This window comes from Macaca mulatta, chromosome 4 (genome assembly GCF_049350105.2).
Source record: "Macaca mulatta isolate MMU2019108-1 chromosome 4, T2T-MMU8v2.0, whole genome shotgun sequence".
NCBI lineage: Eukaryota > Metazoa > Chordata > Mammalia > Primates > Cercopithecidae > Macaca > Macaca mulatta.
In genome coordinates, this window is record NC_133409.1 from 125386703 (window position 1) to 125414103 (window position 27401).

The window sequence follows — 27401 nt, forward strand, 5'->3', positions numbered from 1 at the left end:
AATTCAGTCTAAGAAAAAATAGAGTGTAGGCCAATTTCAACAGAATAAACCCTGCCTTACTGAACAGCCACTCTTCATAAAAATCTGCTGTCACTCACTGGCTGATGAGTTTATCCCTAAAAACCAAAGCAGGAGATGGGAAGGATAAAGGATTGAAATCTATTGTACCAAAAGCAGTAGGGTTGATAAAATTTGTGCAGACTTTTGCCTGGTATTTGCAGTCTAAATATAAAGAAAATCATCAGATTAGAAAAATAATCCAACTGCATCATCTATGTGTTTGATGAAATAACATAACAGATGCTGTTTGATCTGCCTAGAAACTACAAACAGATGGAGTAGACATGGCTGCCAGAGGGAAATTAGGCTGACCTTATATTTCACAGACTAGGTTGTTGACTGAGAGTACAGATTAGCAGACCAAAACATCAAGTCAAAATTATTTTTCAGTCTATGTTAGAAACAGAGTGCTCAAGGCCCTATAGGATGCTATAGAGCAGGGGTTGACAACATTTTTTCTGTGAAGGGCCAGATAGTAAGTACAGTATTTTTGACTTTGCAGGTCATATGATCTCTGTTGCAACTACTTAACTCTGCGTTTGTGGCAGAGAAGTAGCCATAGACAACATGTAAATGAATGGACATGGCTGTGTTCCATGGAAACTTTGCAAAAACAGATAGTGGGTCAGTTTGTCCAAAGAGCGATAGTTTGCTGACCTTTGGTGGAGAGCACATATTAGGTTGCTTGAGTTTCAGTCCTAGAGCAGATACTTAGAAAGTATTAGGCAAACTTCTAAGTATCCATTTTCTTATCTGTAAAATGGGCATTGAAATAGTATTTACCTACTAGGAATATTACAAGAAATAGTGAGATAATGCATGCATGTATTTGGCACATAGGGAATGCTTAATAAGTAGAAATTATTGTTGTTTATGGAACTGTAAAGAATTAAAGAGAGTTGAATGTAGTTAGGAGCTGAACAATGCTGGAAAAGTGTTAAATGGGACTCAGATTCTGTTTGGCTATGTAATAAGATGTGTAAATGGAGCTCTTTTTATCTTAGTTTTGTTTGAGGCCCCAGTAGTTGTAGTCAGAAAGGCTCACATTGCCAGAGAGAGGAGTAGACCCCTATGTAGGAGGTAGCTATAAATTTGATTTTGCCACCAGCTCTGTGGTAGACTGTGTTTTGCTCACCAATGTCTGTGTTCTCTTATTCTCAGCACATAACTAATTTTTTAGCTTCCCTTGCAACTTGGTGATGACCTTGTAACTGGGTTCTAGTTAATGAAATGAAAGAAATGATGTGTGCCATTTACAGGTCTGGTGTACTGAAACCATGCACACAATCCTGGCCCTCGTTTCCATAATCCAGCAGAGCGGAGAGGATATTGAGGACCTAAAAAGCCATAGATGGAAGGTGCCTGGTGTTCTAAATGACTCTTTGGAGCAGAGCACCACCCCCACTTGCTGATCTATGCCTGACACGAGCAAGGCATAAACTTTTATTGTGTTAAGTTCCTGAGGTTTTGGTGTTGCTTGCTATAGCCGTTAGTCCATGCTGATAGTTATAGTCAGCCATCACCAATTTTAGGTATATGGATAAAGACTAAGGTTTCAGCTGTGAGAGGTTAAAGAAGTGCTGTTCAGTAGAACTTTCTGTGAGAACACAAATGTTTTATCTGCATTATCCAATAAGGTCTCTACTAGCCACATATGCTATTGAGTACTTAGAATATGGCTAGTATGCTCAAGAAGTTGAAATTTTAATTTAAATTAACTAAAATTTAAATAAAAATATGTGGCTAGTAGCTACTCTGTTAGACAGGTCAGGATTAGAGACTAGGAAATGTCTTAGCAGTGTGCTGCGCCCCACCCCAAGCCTCCATAATAATTCCAAAGGGCCAGAGACTGTGGCTGGACTGCTGTTCTAATGGTGGAATGAGCAGAAAGGGCTGCGCTGGAAACAGCCTGCTGTCCGAGAATTTGCTGGGGTAAAGGATACGTGAGTATTTTTTACGGCTGTCTTGGGAGAAAGAGCCTGGAGTCACTTTAAAGCCTGTCTAGGAGGAAACCAGGAGTGATGCGACCTCATTGGAATGGTATGCTTTTGTGACTAGAAGTGGTTGGGAGACTTTTTAATTATCTGAGAATGACCAGAAAAATTATAGGATCTACACAAAATCTTATGTAGTGTTGAGAGAAAAGGAACTCCTCATTGTGGATTTCAGAGGTCAACCAGGAAAGAAAATGTAGTTTTTTTCTGAGTGTACACTATGATCCCTGCTTGGGCTAATCTAACGTTTATAATTAAAAAGCACTTAAAACTCTTTAAAGGAGAAGTATCTCAAGTAGCTTCAACTTGTAGTCTTCGTTTAGTCTTTTCCCCACCCCCATCCAAGACTGTGTTTAGTGTCTTAGGCTCATTTGGATGCAGAATCAGAGACATATTATATTTTAAGGCATGTTGTATGTATAATTTAATGGAAATCAAAGAAAAGGATCCATATGAGGGTCTGGCTTTACATGGATAGAACTGGAAGTTGGTTACAGATTAAAGGCCTCACTCCTTGCAGTAGCGAGATGCTATAGGAATGACTTCATTTTACTCCACTAGATGCTTCTTTTCCTTTTGCCTGTTTCACTTATGATTTCTGGCCCCTGATAGCCTCAACCTATACCAGGGGCACACAGTTTCCATGAATCCTTCTACGTCCTTGTTACTCACGTTTGGTCTGCAGACCAGCAGCATCAGGATACTCTGGGAGCCTGTTAGAAAAGCAGACTCTCAGGCCCCAATCAGACCCACTGCATTAGAATCTGCATTTTAATAGGATTTCCAGGTGATCCATGTACATATTAAAGTTTGAGAAGCACTGATCTATAGAATTAATTCCCTCCCTTCCTCCTTCCCTTCCTCCCTTGCAACCTCTATGCTAAGCAGCCCAGGCTCTCAGTTTTCCTCAGACTCTCAAAGGAAAAACTCTGATAGACACAGCCTAAGTGTAAAGACCCAGCAACCATAGCTGGAGCGGTGTGAGGGTACGGTACAAAACATGCTTCCTCAGGCAGCAGGGACTGTGGGTGGAGCCTTTTGTTTAAGAAGGGAATGCTTGACATTATTAAGAGATTTTAAAATATTTTCATTTACAAAACTGCACCTAAGTTGTAGTTCATTTGCAATTTAGAAAATATTAAGGCTCTCTGGTTGTAAGTCAGAGCTTCTTACCAGAAGAAACTAATAAACAGTTGATATAATATCAGTCAATATGAAAGAAACACTGTATTACTAACCTGTGAAAGTTTATCTAAAATAAATGTACCGGCTGAGCGCGGTGGCTCACACTTATAATCCTAGCACTTTGGGAGGCCGAGGTGGATGGATCATTTGAGGTCAGGAGTTCGAGACCAGCCTGGCCAACATGGTGAAAACCCATCTCTACTAAAAATACAAAAACTAGCCGGGCATGGTGGTATATGCCTGTAATTCCAGCTGTTTGGGAGGCTGAGGCAGGAGAATTGCTTGAACCCAGGAGGTGGAGGTTGGAGTGAGCTGATAGCATGCCACTGCACTCCAGCCTGGGTGATGGAGTGAGACTGCATCTCAAAATGAATAAATAAATAAATAAAATAAAATAAATGTACAATTCAGCTAGGCACAGTTACTCATGCCTGTAATTCCAGCACTTTGGGAGGCTCAGGTGGGAGGATTTCTTGAGGCCATAAGTTTGAGACCAGCCTGGGCAACATGTGAGACCTTGTCTCTTTAAAATATTAAGTGGATGTAGTGATGCATACCAGTATTCCCAGCTGCTCAGGAGTCTGAAGAAGGGGGATCTCTTGAGCCCAGGAGCTCTAGGCTACAGTGAGCTATGATCACACAACTGTTCTCTAGCCTGGGCAACCGAGTGAGACCTCATCTCTATAAAATAATAAATAAAAAGAAATGTGCAGTTCCTTAGACTTTTCCAAAACAGACTATTTGTTGTCATCATACCTCCAGGGACCAATGTTCTATACCAAACAATGACTAGTTATTAGAAAAGATTTTAAAAAGGTAATATTTTGCCCCACTTTTACTTGCCAGGGAATACATTCTCTCTGAAAACAGAAAGGTATCTTCTAGATAGATTATTTCCCCCCCCCCTGCTGACAAAGTGGCTTCCAGGACAAATCTTTTAATGTAGGGTTATTAAAACAACAAACAGCTAAATTGCTCTAATCCTGAGGGTCCCCCTGCATATAGCACAATGGGATACAGTATTATTATGACCAAAACTACTCACTCACCACACAGTAAGGGACAGGACCTTTGGTTTCTCAGACTGTACTCACGTGATGGTGGCATCAGCATCACTGGAGGATTTGTCAGGAATGCAGATTCTTAGCCCTATCCCAGACTTACTGAATCAGAAACTCCAAGGGTGTGGTCCAGGAGTCTGTGTTTTAACGAGCCTTCAAGGTCGTTCTGATGCTTGATGAAGTTTGAGAACCAGTGAGTCAGTGTAGTGCAAACTCCTATAGCAAATATACACTCATTGGCTCAAACAAAATACAAATGTATTTGTTGTTTATTTAAAGGTACAGATGTGGGTAAACAGGTTGGTAGACTGGCCTCTTTCCTGTAGTTATTCAGGGACTTGGGCTGATGGACACACTGTCATCTTCATTGTGTGACTTTCAAGGTTGCTTCAAAGGTCATGCCGGCCAAAAGAGGAGAAGAGCACGGAGAATTGGCTGTGGGAAGTGTTTATATGCTAGGTCCAGAAATGGCTTACATATATACACATTTCACTGGCTAGAGCTCAGTCACATGGCCTTATCTAACTGCAAGGGAGGCTGGGAAATGTAACTTAGCTTGTGACCAAGAAAGAAAAAGGCAAACATGGTTAAAAGACAGAATTATAAAAGAAACCAATTACATTGAAATGTAAGTTATTAGAAATATTTTTGACAGCAGTATAGGTACTTTTTAATTAATGCATTGAATAACAAGATCTAGTGGTGTTACAGGAAAGGAGTCCTAATTGAGACCCCCCAGAGAAGGTTCTTGGATCTCCCACAAGAAGGAATTCAGGGCGAGTCCTAGAGTAAAATGAAAGTAAGTTTATTAAGAAAGTAAAGGAATAAAAGAATGGCTACTCCATAGACAGGGCAGCCCTGAGGACTACTGGTTACACATTTTAATGCTTATTTCTTGATTAGATGCTAAACAAGGGGTGGATTATTCATGCATCCCCCTTTTAGACCATATAGGGTAACTTCCTGACCTTGCCATGGGATCTGTAAATTGTCATGGCCGTAGGGGGAGTGTAGCAGTGAGGATGATCATAGGTCACTCTTATTGCCATCTTGGTTTTGGTGGGTTTTAGCCAGCTTCTTTGTTGCAACCTGTTTTATCAGGAAGGCCTTTATGACCCGTATCTTGTATCTTGTGCTGACCTCCTGTCTCATCCTGTGACTTAGAATGCCTTAACCGTCTGGGAATGCAGCCCAATAGGTCTCAGCCTCATTTTACCTAGCTCCTATTTAAGGTGGAGTTGCTCTGGTTCAAATGCCTCTGACAGCGGCACATTTACTAACTACTGTGATTTTGAAGTAACAAGTATAAACAGTATTTCAAAAGATCTGCAGCCACTACAACTTAATATTTAAATCTATGATGACTTTTGGTGGCAAAAGTCACAGGTACTGTTAATGATACCAGGTTTATGGCCTACATTCATAATTGAGCCATGTTTTAAATTTCAATTATAAGTTATTGAAAATCAAGGAATATTTTTTTCTGCATACAAGTTCATGGACTGCCCTCTTCATCTCCCTCAAATTTTATCCATGGATCAAAGAGCTTCTACTGTACACTTTATTTCTAGCCTGGGATGAGGGGAATCATTTGATTTTTTAATGGAGCATTATAGATTTTATAAGCAGCAGCTTATTGAGCTTTATAATATTTACATATGGTAAAATTTATATCTTCCATAACACAAAAGTAACATATATATACATATGTGTGTGTGTGTATATATATACACATATATATATGTATTTTCTTTTTTTTTTTTTTTTTTTTTGAGACGGAGTCTCGCTCTGCCGCCCAGGCTGGAGTGCAGTGGCCGGATCTCAGCTCACTGCAAGCTCCGCCTCCCGGGTTCACGCCATTCTCCTGCCTCAGCCTCCCGAGTAGCTGGGACTACAGGCGCCCGCCACCTCGCCCGGCTAGTTTTTTGTATTTTTAAAGTAGAAACGGGGTTTCACGGTGTCAGCCAGGATGGTCTCGATCCCCTGACCTCGTGATCCGCCCGTCTCGGCCTCCCAAAGTGCTGGGATTACAGGCTTGAGCCACCGCGCCCGGCCTGTATTTTCTTTTTTTGTTTTGACAAAGTCTCACTCTGTCTCCCAGGCTGGAGTGTAGTGGCGCAATCTTGGCTCACTGCAACCTCTGCCCCTGGGCTCAAGCAATTCTTGTGCCTCAGCCTTCCAAATAGCTGGGATTATAGGTGCGTGCCACCACGCCCGGCTGGTGGAGACGGAGTTTGACCATGTTGCCCAGGCTGAAAAGTAATTCTATATTAATGCTCAGTGGGTCAATGTGTTAATTTTCCATCTTTTCAGATGTGTAATCAGTAAACTTGACAGTAGTTTGACCTTATAAAACAATAATACTTACCCGAAAATATTTTTTTCTTAATTTCTGCCTCATTCATCTAAATTGTTAATAGATCTTTTCTTGTTTTAATCAGTCAACATGTATTCCTGAGCACTTCCAGTCATGTGGATACATGTAGAAGATTAATTCTAAATGCATTACTGCCTTATAATCTCTTTACATAAGAGCAGAGTGTTGAAGGGCACTGGTTGGAGTTAGATAAACCTGGGTTCTAATCTGGGCTTTTCTAATTGCAACTTTTTACCTTTAAGCAGATTACTTAACCCTGAAAAGCCTGTTTGCTTGTTTCTTCAGGGCATATATAGGCTTAGTGCATAAGTGGCGCTTAGTAAATTATTGCTATTAATATTTCATCACTTTTTATGCCCATCTACACATACACAGTCAAACAGCCTGGTTGTCTGAGTATTCGACCTCCAAGGAAAATAGCTAACCACCTGCAAGTTTTAACAGAAAGTGTATGCATTAGAGATTTTTGTTTGTAGATAACAGGACCTGACTGTCTGATTTAAGCCAATAGAGAATTTAATACACCTAGATCATGGAACTCACAATCAAGACCAAATGTCTGGTTAGAACAAACAAAACCAGGCAGCTTCACAAGGTCTTTGGTGTAGCCATTGGAACTAATGAACTCCTACTGATTTTTTTCAGTCTTTACCTGCCTCCATATAATATTCACAGTCCAAGCAGAGAAACTTGCATTCACTGGGTCTTGGCCATGGGCCTACCCATGAAATGTACTGGGTTATTAAGCGAGAAGATCTAGAGTGGGCTCTGGAGCATCTTGATGTAACTATGTATCAAGACATTACTCATCATCGGGAAATAACAAATAAAAGTTACAGTGAGATATCACCTCACATCTGTTAGGATGGTTGTCATTAATAAGCCACAAGATAAAAAGTGTTGATGAGGAAATGAAGCGGCTACATTATCTGGGGTAAATACCTGGAGTTTGTTGTCTTGCACCAAGAAAATTTAGGACAGGGACACACTTGAGGAGTTTAGGGGCAGAGGTTTAATAGGCAAAAGAAAGAGAAAGAAAAACATCTCTCTCTAGTGAGAGAGAAGGGGAGTTCTGAGAGGAAAAGGCTGGCAGGCAGTGGACGCCCCGAATTTTATAGTCCGGCTTGAGGAGGTGGTATTTGATTTTTGTAGGGCTCACAGACTGGTTTGATCAGGTGTAACATCTACATAGCGGGCCTGGAGGGCTGGTTACCCTACCCTAATATTATTATGCTAATGAATTCTTCCCTTGGCCAGTGCCATTTTGTCTTCTCCTTACTGTACACGTGGCTGGCAGAGAAGGGAAGATGGAGCCATCTTGAACACGTCTAGTCCCAGGTAGTTCTTTCCTGCGGGCATCCACCTGTGAAAGCTCTAAGCTTGCTTGTCTATGTCTGCCCCTCGACTTTACAGGCTGTTCTTTGTTAGAAAATGATTTTGGGCTGCTTTTCATTAAAAGGAAAACCTGACTGAGGACTTTTGTACCCTTACTATCTGCCTAGTAATTTCTTCTTAACTCTGGTATCAGAAGGCTACGGAGAAACTGGAACCCTTGTACACTGTAGGTGGGAATGTAAACTGGTGTAGCCGCTATGCAAAACAGTATGGTGGTTTCTCAAAAAGTTAAAACTAGAATTACCATATGATCCAACAATCGCACTTCTGGCTATATGTACAAAGGGGTTGAAATCAGGATTTTGAAAAGTTATACATGCTCCTAAGTTCATTGCAGCATTTTTCTCAGTAACCAAGGTATGGAAACAATCTAAATGTCCGTGGAGAGATGAGTGGATAAAGAAAATGCAATATAGGCTGGGAGTGGTGGCTCACGCCTGTAATCCCAGCACTTTGGGAGGCCGAGGCGGGTGGATCACCTGAGGTCAGGAGTTCAAGACCAGCCTGGGCAACAAGGTGAAACCCCATCTCTACTAAAAATGTAAAAATTAGCTGGATGTGGTGGTGTGTACCTGTAATCCCAGCTACTCGGGAGGCTGAGGCAGGAGAATTGCTTGAGCCCAGGAGGTGGAGGTTGCAGTGAGCCGAGATTGTGCCATTGCACTCCAGCCTGGGTGACAAAGCAAGACTCTGTCTAAAAGAAAAAAAAAAAAAAAAAGTAGAGAAAAAGAAAATGCAATATATGTGTACAATGGAATAGTACTCAGCCTTGCAAAGTGAAGGAAATCCTGGTATATGCAATAGTATGGATGAACCTGGAGAACATTATGTTAAGTGTAATAACTCAGTCACAGAAAGACAAATACTGCATGATTCCACTTATATAATGTATCTAAATTAGTCGAATTAATATAACGCAAGAGTAGAATGGTAGTTGCCAGGGGCTGGAGGGAAGGAGAGATAGGAAGTTGCTGTTCAATGGGTATAAAGTTTCAATTATGCCAGCTGAATGAGTTCTAAGGATCTGCTATATAACATTGTACCTAGAGTTAACAATACTGTATTGTGCACTTAAAGATTGAAGAGAGATCTCATGATAAATGTTCCTCACACATGCACATACACACCACACACACGCACACATGACCGCACATCTTGGGAAATGATTATCCAAAAGGTGCTGATAATTTGGGGTGGCCTAAAAATGATAGAAGTGCACTACTGACAGGCTTCCAAGTGTCCATCACCTAATGGTTAAAGAGTAACTCTTATTGGCTGGGCATGGTGGCTCACACCTGTAATCCCAGCACTTTGGGAGGCTGAGGTGGGCAGATCACGAGGTCAGGAGATCGAGACCATACTGGCCAATATGGTGAAACCCCATCTCTACTAAAAATACAAAAATTAACTGGGCGTGGTGGCACATGCTTGTAATCCCAGCTATTTGGGGAGGCTGAGGCAGAAGAATCACTTGACCCCAGGGGGTGGAGGTTGCAGTGAGCCAAGATCGCGCCACTGCACTCCAGGCTGGTGACAGAGCTAGACTCCCTCTCAAAAAAAAAAAAAAAAAAAAAAAAAAAAAAAAAAAAAAGAGTAACTCTTATTAACACCTGGAAGAACTTATAGCACCACCTACTGTTTCAAGCTAAAATTTCCTCCGTTAAAAGACATTTTTTTAAAAAAATTATTACTTAGGACAAGAAAGTGTCAAAAATCAAGGAGCTGTAATTCTTTGCAGTTATTTAGAGAAATAAAGGTGAATGCTCATCGTTGTTTATAGTGTTTGTAATCATAGCTGTGCACTGCTGATGTGTAAATTGCTGCTGCAAGATCCAGAAAGTGAAGCAGTAATAATAACAATAATAATGTATTGCTGCTGCAAGATCCAGAAAGTGAAGCAGTAATAATAACGATGATAATGTATTAAGTATTTTTTATATGCTGTGTACTGTTCTGAGTACGTAATGTGGATTATCTCATTTAAATACCACCATTACTCTATGAGAGAGGTATTGTTATATGCATTTGACAAATTAAAAAACAAGGCACAGAGAAGTAATTTAACCAAGATCACACGCCTAGTAAGTAATAGAGCTGATATTATATTTGAGCCCAGGTAGTTTGACTCACTGGAGAGTAACAAAGAACTCTCCTAATGATCGGTACCTCACATGTGTCTGTCTTCAAGGCATACCAGCAGTGTGACTCATTTTCCTATTTCCATCTGATTTCTTTTTTAGATAGTATGAATAATACACTATTGTGTTCAAGAATATATTTTATTCACACAAGTAATATACATGGTAATTATAGTGAATGCTTATGTACTACTACGTGCCAGGCACTCTTTGAAGTACTTTACCTACATTAGTTTATTCTTTTCAGCAATCCTATGAATTACTATTTTAATCCTTATTTTACAAGTGAGGAAATCATTAAGTAACTATTCAAGATCACACAACTAGGAAGTGACAAAGGCAGTATTAGAACTCAGATAGTGGCTGCAAAGTGTGTGTAGTATACTACAGTACTTATAAAAAGTTATTTTAAAATAGTACAAGTAAATTTGGGTATAACAGAAATCACTGAGGCAGTGCTCAGATCTGGAAAAAAATGTTAAGGTGGAATGAAGATGCCTAAAGTTTAGGAAAGACTGATTTAAGTGGTTTAAAATTTTTTTGCCAGGTATAATGGCTCACACCTGTAATCCCAGCACTTTGGGAGGCTGAGCTGGGCAGATCATGAGGTCAGGAGTTTGAGAGCAGCCTGGCCAACATGGTAAAACCCTATCTCTACTAAAAATACAAAATTTAGCCGGGAGTAGTGGCTCATGCCTGTAATCCCAGCTACTCAGGAGGCTGAGGCAGGAGAATCACTTGAACCCAGGAGACGGAGGTTGCAGTGAGCTGAGATTGCGCCACTGCACTCCAACCTGGGTGACAGAGCAAGATTCTGTCTCAAAATTTTTTTTAATATCATAAATAATTCTGCATTGAATATCTTCCTGGGCATGCTTGGTAGAATTTCTCTGGGGTAGATACAGGGATATGAATTCACTAAGTTATTGTTTTGCAGAATGGCTGTGCCAACATGTTTTAATCTCTGTCGTTTGGTTACTTTAGCAAAGTTTTATGCAGTTTTTCTCCCTAAGTGTTTCTAGAATTTGTGGGCCACTGAGGACTATTGGTAATAATACCAGTTAAGCAAAATCTGGTTGCTTATTATTCATAAGAGAATCTACATTCTTACCAAAGAAATGTACTCAACTTACTCCACTATTACAGAATCTACTATATCATCAAATATTTTGTTCATTCTACCAGAACACCAAATTTCTGAATTAGAGAGAATGCAAGGGCTGTGGGAGATAATGCCATCTAGTGGTCAAACTAAATTCTGGTTCCTAGAGGTTCTTAGTCTTCAAAGTATAGAAAAATTACCAGAGAAGCTTGTTAAAAAATGAGATTCAGAAGGAGAGAGAGAGCAAAAATGTGTGTGTGTAGAGGGTGGAGGGGGCGGGTGGGTGGATGGAGAATGTCTAGGAAGCTGCGTAAAAAGCAGCCTGTATGGTTGTTGGTTTTGATGTGTGTGGTCTAAACTGCCCTAGAATTTGGTTCAGCATTTGGCCCAGTTCCCTCTTCTCCTTAATCCTCTTTCCAGCAGCTGCTGTAGTACCTCCTGAGTTACGTGGGAGTGGTGGGGATGTTCTGGGACTATTTTGGGTTGAAGAGGACCAGCTGAGCTTGCACACAGGGGCGGGATGGGAACAAGACTAATGTATTTGGGGATGGATTAGGAGAGCCCAAACAATGACCTTGGTTTTGCCAAATCCATTTGCATTTTCTCCTTACCGATTTCTGTTGACCTCATTGCTACTTTTGGCTCTGTGGGTAATCCCTTCCTTTTTTTCAATTCTCTCCTTCTTCATATCCTTCAGCCTGGTATGCAGGCTCTCCATAATTGGACAGTAGTCCATCTTCCGGCTCCCTCAGTGAGAATCCCACTGTATACATTAACCTTTCAGAATCCCACAGAACCATTATTACACCTTTTCTCATACTGCTTATCCCTTTGAAATTCTTACTCCTCATTTTTTATGCATTTACTGCAAACTTTAAGCCTTTTATACATCTTTAAAAATTCAGAAGACACACAAACTCAAAGAAGCCCTTCTTGGATCATTTACTGTTTATCTCTCACTAGTTTCCCACCATATTTAGCTTGTACCCTCATTCCAGCACATTAGCAAATAATGTTTCTTATTGTTGTAAATACTTCACTCATCTGTCTATCATCTGTCTATTATTCATTCATTTATGTTGTTTCCTTTGCGTTCAATATGAATTCAATTCATTCTTCAAATGCCACTGACTCAACTAAGCCAAATGTAACTATTCTCAGCTTCATTCATTGATTTCCTTCTCTGAGATCTGCTAGCACTGAGAGTCTACTACTTTAACCCTTCGTTACACATTCCCCTGTGTTTTTGAACTCTATGTTAGATTTCTCCTTCTGCTCTCCAGTAAATTGTAAGCCATGAGGACCAAGACTATTTTATGTAATTATTGATATTTTCCAAAATTGCATGTTCTCAGCTGCATAATATGACTTAGCTGACATGTTTCCATAGTCTGAGTTGTCCTTATACTCATCTTGCTCTAAAAGAAGAGGAAAATGATAATTTTATTAAGCACTTCCTATGTGTCAGATACCATGCTTGGAATTTTACACACACACACACACACACACACACACACACATAATTTTATTTTTTAGATGGAGTCTCACTCTGTCACCTGGGCTGGAGTGCAGTGGCGTGATCTTGGCTCACTGCAATCTCTGCCTCCCAGGTTCAAGCAGTTCTCCTGCCTCAGCCTCCTGAGTAGCTGGGATTACAGGCACCTGCCACCATGCCCAGCTAATTTTTTTATTTTTAGTAGAGACAGGGTTTTGCCATGTTGGCCAGGCTGGTCTTGAACTCCTGACCTCAGGTGATCCACCCACCTCGGCCTCCCAAAGTGCTGGAATTACAGGCATGAGCCACTGCGCCCAGCTGGAATTTTACTTATATTTATGTTATTTAAAACTTAAAAGCCCTGTGAGTAGAATGTTATACATTTTGTAGGTTGGAACAGTTGGACTCAGAATTATTTAATACATTGTGTAGCTATAATTAAGAAGTCAGCATTTGGACCCAGGCCCATCTGACACCCAAACCCATACCTTTGTTCTGCCTCATTGCCCCCATTTGAGTTTGGAACCCTCACTTTGTGGTGTGTTGTAGTGATGCTTTGCATTCCTGCTCTTTCCTTCCTCAGAAAGAGTCTCTCTCAGGAATGTAAAGTTGCACTTTACCCTGGAATGATATCCTGTCCCGCTCCCTACACTCTACTTCAGGCCAAAGTGGAAATACTCTTCTTCACTCACAGTCTCCCTGATGCTTAAGTCAAGCAGTATGCCCACCTGCTTTCTTTCCCTCTTTTTTTTTTGGACTGACTTTACTCAATTAAGAACGTTTCTTAATGTAGAATAACTCTGGACCCTGAAATACTGGGGTGCTTTAAAGAACACTTGTGGGGAAAACTTACTTGCATTTGAGCCTCCTCCATGCTTACTTTGGGGGTGCACATGATCTCACTGAACATAGTGACTTTCGGAGCTTTTTGTATAACTAGCCCTGGGGAACTTCCAAACTAACTCAATACAAATCTGGATTTGCTTGGTTGTGTTTTCTGCCACAGGGATTCAGAGCAAGCCCTCGGCATATTAGAAGACGAGTTGCAGCAGCCGCAGCTGCCCGTCTGGAAGAAGTGAAGCCCGTGGTGGAAGTTCACCATCAGAGTGAGCAAGAAACTTCAGTGAGGAAACGAAGAATCAAGAAGAGCAGCCGAGTCCAGCCAGAATTTTATCACTCTGTTCAAGGTGCTTCAATCAGGAGGCCTGTAAGTAAAGAACTGTCTTTTATAAAAATATTAAATTCACTGTCAAATCATGTGGTGGTTCTTTTAGTTTAAAAACATTATCAGATTAACTTTGAATAATTAGGTTGTTGTTATTCCCAACAAGTGGCAGTGTACTCACATGAGTTCCAGCAAGGAATATGGTTTCCTAGAATGTTCTAGGGTGGATAGATAGCTGACAAAGAAGCAAGAGTTAGTCACTGTCAGGCAGCTGATATGAAAGCTGGTGAATTCCCAGCCCTCCTGAAGCTGGGGATCTAGAATGAGGATGGGGACATAGAGTCAACAAATCTAGGTGTGGTAATGAGAGAATTGGTAAAGAGGATGACAACAAAACCAGTGTCAGGATAGGAGAAGCAGTGAAGGAAGGTAGGGCTGGAGTCTTGGGCAGTAGCAATGGCTAAACTCCTCCTGGAGGCTCTTGAGCCAGTGAGGCCTGTGCATCCCTCTGCACCCAGCCCAGGGTAACTCTGTAAGTGTCCTGGCTTTCTCAGGTGTGGCCTTTATATTGTTATAAGGCAGCACCATTATCCCTTTGTAACCTGGTGCCCTGTGCTTCTGTTGGCCACAACCTCACCTTTCCTCAGAAACTCAGGGCTCAACTGGGAGCTGGTCTTCATCTCCTTCTCACATCCTGAGCACATTGTTCTATGTGCTCTGATTTTTCTTTCCTTGGTTCTGGCTCATGGGCTTTTTACCAAGGCTGGGGCCTGAAAATGCCATTTTAAAACTCGTAAAGTTATTTTATGACTGCAATAATTTTATGTTGCTTTGGCATTAGAAAAAAGTATCTGTGGTTCATCTCTATGCTGTGGGGAGCCTGTTGTTGTTTCTTGTGCCAACATAGGGGAGCCATCAAGAGTTGACTTGAAAATGTCTTTGTAAATTATTGAAACAGAACTGCTCTTCTGTGGGAGTAACTGTGGGGCAGGCACATGTGGAGACTGTGAGAAGGCCAAGAAAATGTCTGACTCAGTAACCAGGCCAACAACAATGGAAGGAAGTTAAATTCCTTTACAGAAAAGGATCTGTTTATCATAACCAAGTGAAAAAAAGTACATATTTAGAATGAGGGTTTATTTTTCATGAGTCAATAAAACAAAGGGTAAGTAGAATTTGGTATCTATGCAGAGAAATACGAAATGGTAGGAAAATTTATTCATTCAAACACATGCATTTTATACAGAAAATAAGGGACATACAAATATATGTTAACTAACAGTTCCTGAGGGCTTAGTGTGTAACAGGCCTTATTTTATGTCACTCATTTAACAATTCTATGAGGCAGATGTTATGATTCCTATTTTATGGATAATGAAACTGAGCCCCAGAGAGGATACATAACTTGCTTCAGGTTACCTAGTTGTTTGGGGTACAGTTTAGAATTTGGATCTGGGTGGCTTGCCTCCAGAACCCAAGCATGAACCTCTACCATCTGTTACCTTCCTGTAGTAGGAAATCACAGTCGAGTCAATCAACAGACATGAAAACAAGTAATTATAATGCATGTTCTGTGCTTTGAAAGTACTGTTCTAGAGTTATACACAAGGCATTATGGAATCATCTTGGATCTCCGGAAATATTTACAGATAGGCAGACACCTGAGATGAGTCCTGAGAGATAAGGAGGAATTTACCAAGTACAAAGTAGCAGTAGGTATCTCCTGCATGAGAAAAACATATATAAAAGTGCAGAGATGTGGGAGGGTATGGCATTCTCAGTGAACAGCTTGAGGTGGTGCTGGCAGATGAGACTGGTGGGTTGGGTAGAGGCCAGATTAGAAAGGGCTTGTGTATTGTGCTAAATATTTGAACTTATTTTCTGTAATAGGGATCAGTTGAAGGTAGGGAATAGGTGAATTATTTCTCTTGCTCAGAGTCTAGCTAGTTCTTTGCTTCTTCTAATCTCCCCATGTGGATCAGGATTGAGAAGTAAGTGATTATCATTAAAGTTTAGAAACTCTCAACCATCATTATTCTCTCACAAGCCCTCTACGTAACTGCCTTGGTTAATAAGACATAGTCTTTATGCCTCTGTGACTTTGAACCTTACTGTCTACTTTGCCCTTGAACATTTATCCTCATTCTTTGTTTGCCTGGTAAACTTCAGTTCGCCTTTTGAGACTGACTCATGCTTGGATGGGTCAGGTGAAGTCTTTTCTCATCCTTCCTATCAGAGTAAGGTGCCCTTAGTTTTGATCCTCAGCACTCAGTACAAACCTCCAACATAGCAATTACCCCAGCAAAAAAAAAAAAAAAAAAAAAAAAAAGAGGTCTCTGCGGTAAGACCCACGTGAGTTCAAATCCTGCTCTGTGTATCTGCAGGAAACAGCACACTAAGAGGATTTAACTGAAAAGAGCTTAATGAAGGGAGTATTTACAGAAATGTGGGCAGGGCTAAGCTGCTTCATCAGCCTTTAGGTAGAGTCTATTTATCTTCAACTCCTGGTCTAAGGGGTAGCAGAGGGCAGCGGTCTTAATGGATCCTGGTAGGAAGAGCTGGAGCAATGGAAGAGCCCTTCCACAAGGCCGGTACCTGAGGGATGCAGCTACTGCCAGAACCTAGTGAGTCAGGAGGGAGCAGGGCAAATAAATATACTGCTTTCTTAGCTCCTGCTCCCAGTGGTACCTCTTTTTGAACCAACCTACCTAGAAGCCAGAGGGCAAAGGAACTTGGATGATGTAGATCACAGCCATCAGTCTCCCAGGGACTGAGCAAGGAAGAGATGGACAGATAATCTGAGAGGGTGACAGGGACAGCAGAGAATAAAAACATACCTACCTGGTGGCCAAGTGTGGTGGCTCACTCCTATAATCCCAGCACTTTGGGAAACTGAGGTGGGCAAAAACACTTGAGGCCAGAAGTTCAAGACCAACTTACCCAACATGGCAAAACCCTATCTCTACTAAAAATATAAAAATTAGCTAGGTGTGCTGGCACATGCCTGTAATCCCAGCTACTCAGGAGGCTGAGGCAGGAGAATTGCTTGAACGGGGAGGTGAAGGTTGCAGGGAGCCGAGATCATGCCATTGCACTTCAGCCTTGGCTATAGAGCAAGACTACATCTCAAAAAAAAGAAACAACAACAACAAAAAAACATAAAAAACAAAACAAAAAAAATGGTATCCTTTGCCAAGGTATTTCAATTCTCTGAGAATCAGTTTCCTTTTCATAAAGTGATAATAAGGGAAAGGACACCCTTCTCAACAAATGGAAAAGGTTGGGCTAGCCACATGTAGGATAATGAAACTGGATCCTTGTACAAAAATCAACTCAAGATGGATTAAGGACTTAAATCTAAGACCTGAAACTATAAAAATTCTAGAAGATAACATTGGAAAAACTCTATTAAACATTGGCTTTGGCAAGGATTTTATGACTGAGAACCCAAAAGCAAATGCAATAAAAACAAAGATAAATAGTTGGGGCTTAGCCGGGCGCGGTGGCTCACGCCTGTAATCCCAGCACTTTGGGAGGCCGAGGCGGGCGGATCACAAGGTCAGGAGATCGAGACCACGGTGAAACCCCGTCTCTACTAAAAATACAAAAAATTAGCCGGGCGCGGTTGTGGGTGCCTGTAGTCCCAGCTACTCGGGAGGCTGAGGCAGGAGAATGGCGTGAACCCGGGAGGCGGAGCTTGCAGTGAGCCAAGATCGCGCCACTGCACTCCAGCCTGGGCGACAGAGCGAGACTCCGTCTCAAAAAAAAAAAAAAAAAAAAATAGTTGGGGCTTAATTAAACTAAAGAGCTTTTGCACAGCAAAAGGAACAGTCAGCAGAGTAAACAGACAACCCACAGAGTGGGAGAAAATCTTCACAATCTATACATCTGACAAAGGATTAATATCCAGAATCTACAACAAACTCAAACAAATCAGTAAGAAAAAAACGGAGAAACAATCCCATCAAAAAGTGGGCTGAGGACATGAATAGACAATTCTCAAAAGAAGATGATACACAAATGGCCAACAAACATATGAAAAAATGTTCAACATCACTAATGATCAGGGAAATGCAAATCAAAACCACAAGGTGATACTACCTTACTCCTGCAAGAATGGCCATAATCAAAATGTCAAAACAGTAGATGTTGGTGTGGATGCAGTGATCAGGGAACACTTTTACACTGCTGGTGGGAATGTAAACTAGTACAGTCACTGTATTAGTCTGTTTTCATGCTGCTGATGAAGACATACCTGAGACTGGGAAGAAAAAGAGATTTAATTTGACTTACAGTTCCCCATGGCTGGGGAGGCCTCAGAATCGTGGTGAGAGGTGAAAGGCGCTTCTTAAATGGTGGCGGCAAGAGAAAATGAGGAGGCAGCAAAAGCAGAAACCCCTGATAAACCTATCAGATCTCATGAGACTTATTCACTATCATGAGAATAGCATGGGAAAGACCGACCCCCGTGATTCAATTACCTCTTGCTGGGTCCCTCCCACAACACACAGGAATTCTGGAAGCTACAATTCAAGTTGAAATTTGGGTAGGGACACAGCCAACTGATATCAGCCACTATGGAAAACAGTGTGGAGATTTCTTAACGAAGTAAAAGTAAGACTACCATTTGATCCAGCAATCCCACTACTGGGTATCTACCCTGAGGAAAAGAAGTCATTATACAAAAAAGATACTTGTACACGCATGTTTGTAGCAGCACAATTCACAATTGCAAAATTGTGGGACCAACCCAAATGCCCATCAATCAACGAGTGGATAAAGAAACTGTGGTGTGTATATATGATGGGATACTACTCAGCCATAAAAAGGAATGAATTAACAGCATTTGCAGTGACCTGGATAAGATTGGAGACTATTATTCTAAGTGAAGTAACTCAGGAATGGAAAACCAAACATCATATGTTCTCACTGACATGTGGGAGCTAAGCTATGAGGACGCAAAGTCATAAGAATGGTACAATGGACTGTGGGGACTTGGGGGGAAGAATATGAGGGGGGCGAGGTATAAAAGACAACAGTGTGGTACAATGTATACTGCTTGGGTGATGGGTGCACCAAAATCTCACAAATCACCACTAAAGAATTTACTCATGTAACCAAATACCACCTGTACCCCAATAACTTCTGGAAAAATAAAAAATAAAGTGATAACAATAGCTACTGTAGAGTGGTGAGGATGAACTGAGTTGACATATGGAAAGAGATTTCATGGTGATGACCTGCGTAGAATAAACAATAAATAGTAGTTTCTTCCTTTTTTTCCTCCTCCCCTAGACCATTAATTCTTTGAGGCCCATGTCAAGGGGTCTAGAATATCTCCTGGCATGTGGCATTTGGCATTTGGCATCTGAGTGAATACTATCGACTAAGTGAGTGAATGATATATGAAAGATAGCTGATGATGAGTGGTACAATTAGTAAGCATTATAAGAATTTAGAGAACAAAAGGGGACCTCTACCCCTAAATAGGTTGGTTAGGGCATAATTACTTTGTGGAAGAGTTGGGATTGAGTTGGGCTTTAAAATATGGGTAGTGCTGCACATGTGGTGGCTCACACCTGTAATCCCAGTACTTTGGGAGGCAGAGGTGGGAGGATCACTTGAGCTCAAGAGTTTGAGATCAGCCTGGGCAACATATGGAAGACCCTATCTCTACTAAAAAATTAAAAACAAATTAGCCAGGCATGGTGGTGCATGCCTGTAGTCCCAGCTACTTGAGAGGCTGAGGTGAGAGAATTGCTTGAGCCCAGAGTTCCAGGCTGCAGTAAGCCATGATCATGCTGCTATACTGCAGCCTCAGTGACAGAGCAAGATACTGTCTGAAAAAAAAAAAAAAAAAAAGGTAGGAATTGGCTGGGGAGCAGATGCTGGGGCTGGGAAGTGGAGTAAACAAAAATGCTGAAAACTGACCGGATGTGGGGATTTATATGAGAGAAATACAAGATAAACTTGGAAAAAATAGATAGGGGCCAACATACATTTCAGACAACCACTGGTTTAAGCTTTCTTTTCTGTGCTTCTGAAGACACTGTAATAGGTGAGTAGTGTGATCATAGCATGATTTTAGAAAGATTAAACATGTACAGGGTGCGTCAGGAGAGCAGGACAGTTTGGTAGCTGCAGCAGTCTAGCAGTGAGGTGATTAGGGCCTGAATTTGGGCCTGACCCATGGTCTTCTGCTGACATCTGCTGATGACTGCTGTTGGGGAATCTGAGGATGGCCTCACCCTCTTTCCTGAAGGATCTGTTGGAAGAGAGGGAGATGAGAGGGCAGCAAATAGCCGTGGAGACTACTCAGTTGCTTGAGCAAAAAACCATTTTGAGGAGAGTTTTTTTTTGTTTGTTTTTTTGAAACGGAGTCTCACTCTTGCCCAAGCTGGAGTGCAGTGGCACAATCTCGGCTCACTGCAAGCTCCACCAACGAGCGTGTTTTTTTTTTTTTTGAGACAGAGTTTTGCTCTGTCGCCCAGGCTGGAGTACAGTTGCGCAATTATGGCTCACTGCAGCCTCAACCTCTTGGGCTCAACCTTCCCATCTAAGCCTGCTGAGTAGCTTGGACTATAGGCATGTGCCAGCATGCCTGGCTAATTTTAACTTTTTTTGTAGAGATGGAGTCTGTCTGTGTGGCCCTGGGTGGTCTTGAACTCCTGGGCTCAAGAGAACACCTTGGCCTCCCAAAGTGCTGGGATTACAGGCATGAGCCACCACATCCAGCTGGGAGAGTTCTTCAGGGCATCTTACTGCATCTCCTGTCAGTTGTCTGAGAGACTGAACGTTGTCAGAGTTGGTAGTGAGAAGGCTGTTGGCTCCTTGTCTCACACGATTCCTATGCAGGCTTCTAGAACCTTATGGCCTCTGCTGACATTTCCCTGCTTTTAATGCCATACATGAACTTGAACTGAGGCTTTGTGTCCTCTTCTGGATTTGGTTAGGTGCAGCCAGTAGTGCCTGCTAGAGCCACCCTATTCAACATGCATCCAAAGCCTGTGTCTTTTCTAAACTTACACATTTGGAGAAAATCAGTGTTACGACGTGCTGCCGTGAAAGCAACTCTGATTATAGCTTGGAGACGGAGTAAAAATAAATCAGTTATGATGATTCAGGATTACTTGAATGACTTTATATGAAGCACTCCAGGCATTTCTAGTGGCAATCTAAATAAGAAATATGCCCATGAGTGAGAAAGACTGAAAACAGAAGTAACTGCAAAGGAGATGAGTCAGAAAGCGTGACTGTGCAGTTTTAGCTACTTTCAGTCAGACCATCCTCTTGAAGTGTTACATGAAATTTAAATAGTTTAGCATTCTTAGCTGTTTTGACCTATTTACTTATTCTGAATTTGTAAGCTATACGCAAATATACCTGTAAGAATTTGTAATGGGGATCACTAATAAAAACTTAATAATATCTAGATTTTTTTATTTTACTGCTTGTTTTAGATGTTTCTGAAAGTGAATAAACTAAAAATTTATCCTGATTTCCTCTCAGTACATATGTATTTGGATTTATAATGTATATTAAGATGTGTCACTAGGATGCTTAGGAATTTTTTTATCACTTTGAAACAGAAAAGATAAGATCCAGATCTCCATTTATTCCTTAGTATTTTCACATTACAAAACATTTTGTTTTGTTTCTGAAACCCAGGATTTTTAAACATCGTCAAAATCATAACAAGAACTCTTGCATTACTGCATGTTTACCTCATTGGCAATACACGGGCATTGTTCTCTGCACTATTCTCCATTTTTCTCTCATTTTATCTTCTCAGCAATTCTCTGGGGTTGGCGCTCACTTTCCAGGGAGGAAACGTGTCAAGGTCGTACAGCTGGCAGATAATGGAGTTAACATTTAAACCTAGGCACTCTTGGCTTGAGCAGTTTTTGAATAAGGAATGGAGAATTCCCCATGATCACAATTCTAGTGCTAGACATTTATCCTTGTCAGCCTTCCTGAAGTATTTTAATTACTTTGAGTCTCATTCTTCTAACTGTGTAGATGGTAGATATAGATGAAATCTTTGTGTTTTTAAACTGTTACATCAATTAGAACGTATCTTAAAAATGGTATTGAAAACCATTGGTAAACCTCAGACATCGTTTTTGCCATCATTTTATTGGCCCCCTCTTTCTGTGTCAGAGCACCTAGGAGGTAGCAAGGCCCTACTGCCTGCTCACATGAACCTGTTAATGTACAACGTTCAGGCCCAAGAAGTATTTATGTGTTTGAGATTGGGGGTGGGTATGGGGAAATAACAGTTTTAGAGCATTAGGAAATAATCAAACATAATGACTCTATTCCTGTTACATTTCACTGATTCCAGTTTTTGGCACACTGCAACAGCATTGCCTGCATTTCCTGGTGACTTAGAATTTCTGAGACTTTCTCACTGAGCTGAAAAAGTCTAATTAAAAATTGCTAGTGTTCCCAGGTTATAGCCCAAGCTGCAGCTTGTTCTCCCTGCTGGCAAAATCTTAGCCTATGAGCATCTGTTTTCTTACTTTTGGGCTCCCACTACCATCAAGCAATGGTATTTTTGAGCCTGACAGTTTTGACTGAGGAGTTGGAGGACATATGGGCCTAACACAGGTGATTGGGTGATCCTCTTTTCTGAAATGGTAAGCACAAAGGAAGAAGCAGGTTTGGATTGAGGATTGGAAATAAACATTTCTGATTTGGATATGTGAAGTTTGAAATATCTATTAGATATTCTTGTCTCTGGATTTCATGGAAGATGTGGGAATTATTTGTACATAGATGTTATTAAATCTATAAGACTAGATGGGATGATTCAGAAAATGAATTTGGTAGAGAAGAGAAGACAATTGATGTCTGAGCCTTGGAGTCTGCCAGTGATGAGAGTTTGGGAAGAGGACTGAGGATCGCTTATAGCTTCCAACTCTTCTCTCAGAAATATAAATGCCTTTAGCAGAGATGGGTCCAGGTAGCTCTTGACTTTCATTTAAGGATCTTCATTTTAGGCTAAGAAAAGGCCACTCAGGTAGAGACTAGAGAAAATAGCAGGAAATGAAGTTCCAGGCATACTCATTAGGTTTTCCCTTCCCTGAACTCTCCCCCACTAAACCACCACTTCCTTGACCTCACCCTTCTTTTCCTTCTCTTGTGGGTTTCTTTTTTCAGTCTTGGGGAAATTTTCTGTTTTTCTGATTACAGCTTAGGTTTTTGTAAGGCTGCAGTATATTTTAGAACATTATATAGCTTTAATTTGTAATAACATTAACCAGATTTTGTCATCTTTGTAGTTGGGAACTTTTTGCAGTGTAGGAAAGACTTAAGCATATATCCTTGATCTCACTGAAAATATAGCAGGGTGTTTCTGTGTTCCTTTCCTGCTTAGATTATTAAAATGGTCTTCCGTTTCCCTTTCCTTTTCAAATATGTAGGACCAGGCAGCTTTATTTGCATAACCTCGGGACATTTCCCCTTCTGTGGAAGGCATAACTGTAGAATTCATACCTTACTTTGGCTAATTAACTAGCAAATCCAAAGCTCTTAGAGGAAACATTTGTTTCCTTTTCCCCTTTGGAATTCTAGAGAATGAATTGATTAATAAAGTCAAATTTCTTTTGCTAATTAACTGAAGAGAATTTTTTTGAATGACACCCATTCAGTGTACTGAGTCTTTGCTACACATTGCTATACCTCCCTTTTTGGTTCATAATTGATAGAATTTTATGAAAGATTTCATTTATGGCCAGGCGCAGTGGTTCACTTCTGTAATTCCAGCACATTGGGAGGCCAAGGCGGGCGGATCACGAGGTCAAGAGATCGAGACCATCCCAGCCAACGTGGTGAAACCTGTCTCTACTAAAAATACAAAAATTAGCTGGGTGTGGTGGCATGTGCCTGTAGTCCCAGCTACATGGGAGGCTGAGGTAGGAGAATCGCTTGAACCTGGGAGGCAGAGGTTGCAGTGAGCTGAGATTGCGCTGCTGCACTCAAGCCTGGTGACAGAGCGAGAGTCCATCTCAAAAAAAAATTTTTTTTCATTTATTATAGGCTTGCTATAATAAATTATAGTAAGGTATAGGAATAATTAATGCACAGGTGCACAGGAATGTGCAAGGTAGGTAGACTGTATTGAATGAACAGTTTATTCTCTATAAACAACTCATGAAACCAAGATTAACTTGGTAAAGGGATTCATGTGTTCTGCTTAGAGAAAAATAAGCATGTCTTTATAACTCATGATTCTTTTTTGAGGTCAGTATTTTGACTGAAGCAAGACCTCTTGCCATTCTTTTTATGTCTTTCTTGTATGTGATGACAACCTGTTGTCTTAAAAAAAAAATTCTTTAAGCTCCAAACCAAGGAAACGTAAAGAAAACATTTGGATAGTCACTTATACTTTGAAAATTTTCGTGGACAACTATAGATCAAAGGACTGAAAAGAAAGCCCCTTCAAAGATGGTCTAGTTTATTATTTCACCTCTAACCAGAGTTATCCTTAAATTGTTCTGGTAAGATGGGTATAGCTTCCTTTATTTTAAAGGACACAGCCATAGCTTACCTCAGAATTCTGTTTGGAATTTAACAGCCATCTCTGCCTGAAACAACTCCTTGATTTTTGCCCTAAATCCCATGGCTTACAATTTAAGACCATTTCTTATTGTGGAGAGGATGAAGCATAGCCACCTGCTACCGTGTCATTATCAGTCTTTGTGAATCAAAGAATAGTAAGGCTTGAGGGACTCTTAGAGCTTATTTGACTTAACAGTTTTCATAATGCTAGATTCCTCTCTGCTTCAGTACTTTTAGTGATACAATCTCCTACCATTAAGTAGTTCTAATTAGCAGCAAGTTAATTGTACTTGAAAATCAATAAATTGTTTCTTTTCTAGGCTCATGGTTCTGTCTCTCTGAACCCTTTTTCCTAAGACTGCTTCTTAATTTTTCCGAACGTCACCTTTGTTTTACTCTTCTAAACCACCTCCAAGTAAGTGATAAGGGTCTGATTTCTCTCAATATTGTCTCTCTCTTTATTATTTTAGTTGTGAACTGATGAGTGTGATTCAAAAAAAAAAATCAATCTATGGAAATTGAACAAAACTTAGTTTGTGCTTTGGGAGAGGAGAATTCAGTTCTGGAAATGACAGTAATGTTTCAGGAAAATTATAGCTTTGGAGTAGTACTTTGTAGTTAAGTAGCACCTCATACTTTCAAAGAATGCTCATATTCATGATCTCATTTAGTCTGAACAGACACCCTGTGTGTTGGGTATGGCATATATTATTGATCTAGTTTGACAAAACTAAATCTCAGTGAATAAGTGATTGGCCTAAGTTCATAAGGTCTGATAGAAGCAGACATCTCTCATCCTTGCAGTCTATTGTCTCCTGTGTTTATCCTATGTTTATTTAGTCTCTATCTCTGACAGTGCTTAGAGAATTGGGTGAGAACTTCCAGGGAGAATAATGTAGATTCCATTTGACTGGAGGGATTATTCATCATCCCAGTGTGACTCATTCCCAGGGAGTAGCTTTACATCTTTGAGAGTCTGCTGACAGCCTGCATTATGTGTGTTGGCCACCCTAGGGTACCAATGTATTGGCAAGTCCACTTTGGTCTAATACTATCAAGCCCATGCTGCAGCCTCCACACATCCTATTCAATTATCAATTGGTAAAGTAGATAATTAACTCTGATGCTGGGGAATACCACTAGCTACTCTACATTGACCTTTCTTACATGCAGCTCAGTATTACTAAGATTGATGAGGATCAGATACTGTTTTAGTCCATCTGTGTTGCTATAACAGAATACCTGAGACTGGGTAATTTATAAATAATAGAAATTTATTTTCTCACTGTTCTGGAACCTAGACAGTTCAAGACCAAGGCATAGGCAGGTTTGGTATTTGGTGAGGTGTCGTTCCTCTTTGATGACACCTTGTTTCTGCATCCTCACCTGGTGGAAGGCAGAAGGCAAAGACAGCAAGAGAGAGCAAGGGAGCTCTTTGAAGCCTTTTTTTCTGTAGTGGCATTAACCCATTCATGACGGTGAACCCCCATGACTTAATCACTTCCAAAAAGCCCCTCCTCTTAATACTGTCACATTGGGGATTAAATTTCAACACATGAATTTTGAGTGGGATGCAACATTCAAACCAAAGCAGATACCTAAGCTAATATGGTGTTAAAATTAAGTTTACACACCCTTGTGCACTCTTGGTAGGAATGTAAAATGGTTCAACTGCTATAGAAAACAGTATGGTAGGTCTTCAAAAATTAAAAAATAGCATTATCATATGAGCCAACAATTCCACTTCTGAATATTGAACTCTGGCACATGAATTGTACTTTAGACTTGGTCTCAACTTGAAGCAAGCCTTTTGTCCCTCACCTCCATCAGTCATTGGTTATGGGCTGCAAGGGTTGGGGGTGTGAGGAAGCTTTAGGCTAGGGGAATCCCTGAAGGAGAGAGTGGCTATGAGCCATTAGCACCCAACACTCACAGTAGCCTGTATGTGAGTCCATTGGCCAGGTGGAAGGGATGCAGGCAGGACACCCATGGAAACCATCAATCACAAACTTGTTGGAGAAATGGCTGATTCCAGATCTGAAACAGAAAATATAGAATGAGCTTGGCACGTCTTGTCAAACCAGAAAGTAAGGAAGCATCAAAGACTACTGGGATCATGTCAGGACCAGGACTAAACTGGGAGAGGCTCCTACTGCTCAATCAATAAGAATAATGATCATGGCAGATTGGAATACATCCATATATTCAAAATCTATGAATCTATGATACTGTTTAAAACCATCTTATTGGTGACTTTTGGAGAATGCTAGGGAACTAACTCTTTTTTTTCTAAAAAGTGGTAAAGGGAAAGAAGCAAGCATTTTCCTGTCTTTGCTTTAAGGATTATTATACATGGTAATCAAATTGTTGTTGAAGGAAGAAGGAATGATGAAATTACAATTTCACCATCTTGCAAGCCCTGATAAAATAATGAACCTAGACACATCGATGACTGCTAATACACGAGAGACAACCATTCATATGCGTCTCCTGATGAAAGTATACAAAAATACTTAAAGCATTCTTGCTAAAAAATTGAACGTAAATCAGATCAAATTGCTAGTTGTAATTATAGATTTACATAAAATACAGGTGACAGAGGAATATATTAAATGATAAGGTGAAGATAGTGAAGATACGTTTAGGATTTAGCAAAGTTGCGGTGTGGGAAACTCTAAAACAAATACCCCCAGTTTCTTTGACAGATTATAAGAAAAAATGTGGGAGTGATAGTCTATACATGAAAAGAGACTTAAAAGAGCTACCAACCAAATGTAACATGTATGCCTTATTTGGGTAAATAAACTGAATATAAAAATGTAGAAAGTGGGGGAAATATGAACAATGATTTTTTTTTTTTTTTGAG

The 27401-nt window shown here is 40.6% G+C and overlaps 2 protein-coding genes across 13 annotated transcripts in view; one reads left to right on the top strand and one right to left on the bottom strand.

The window, feature by feature from the left end:
* The window catches only part of BAG2 (BAG cochaperone 2), a 406790-nt gene that overhangs the window by 279213 nt on the left and 100176 nt on the right, over window positions 1-27401 (bottom strand). The window lies entirely within an intron of this gene.
* Window positions 1-27401, top strand: part of DST (dystonin) — a 488734-nt gene that overhangs the window by 42144 nt on the left and 419189 nt on the right. For all 12 annotated transcript variants that reach the window (XM_015136594.3, XM_077999802.1, XM_015136600.3 and 9 more), the window contains exon 3: window positions 13814-14014. In XM_015136594.3, the coding sequence (XP_014992080.3) occupies window positions 13814-14014 (201 nt within the window). The remainder of the gene's footprint in view (window positions 1-13813; window positions 14015-27401) is intronic.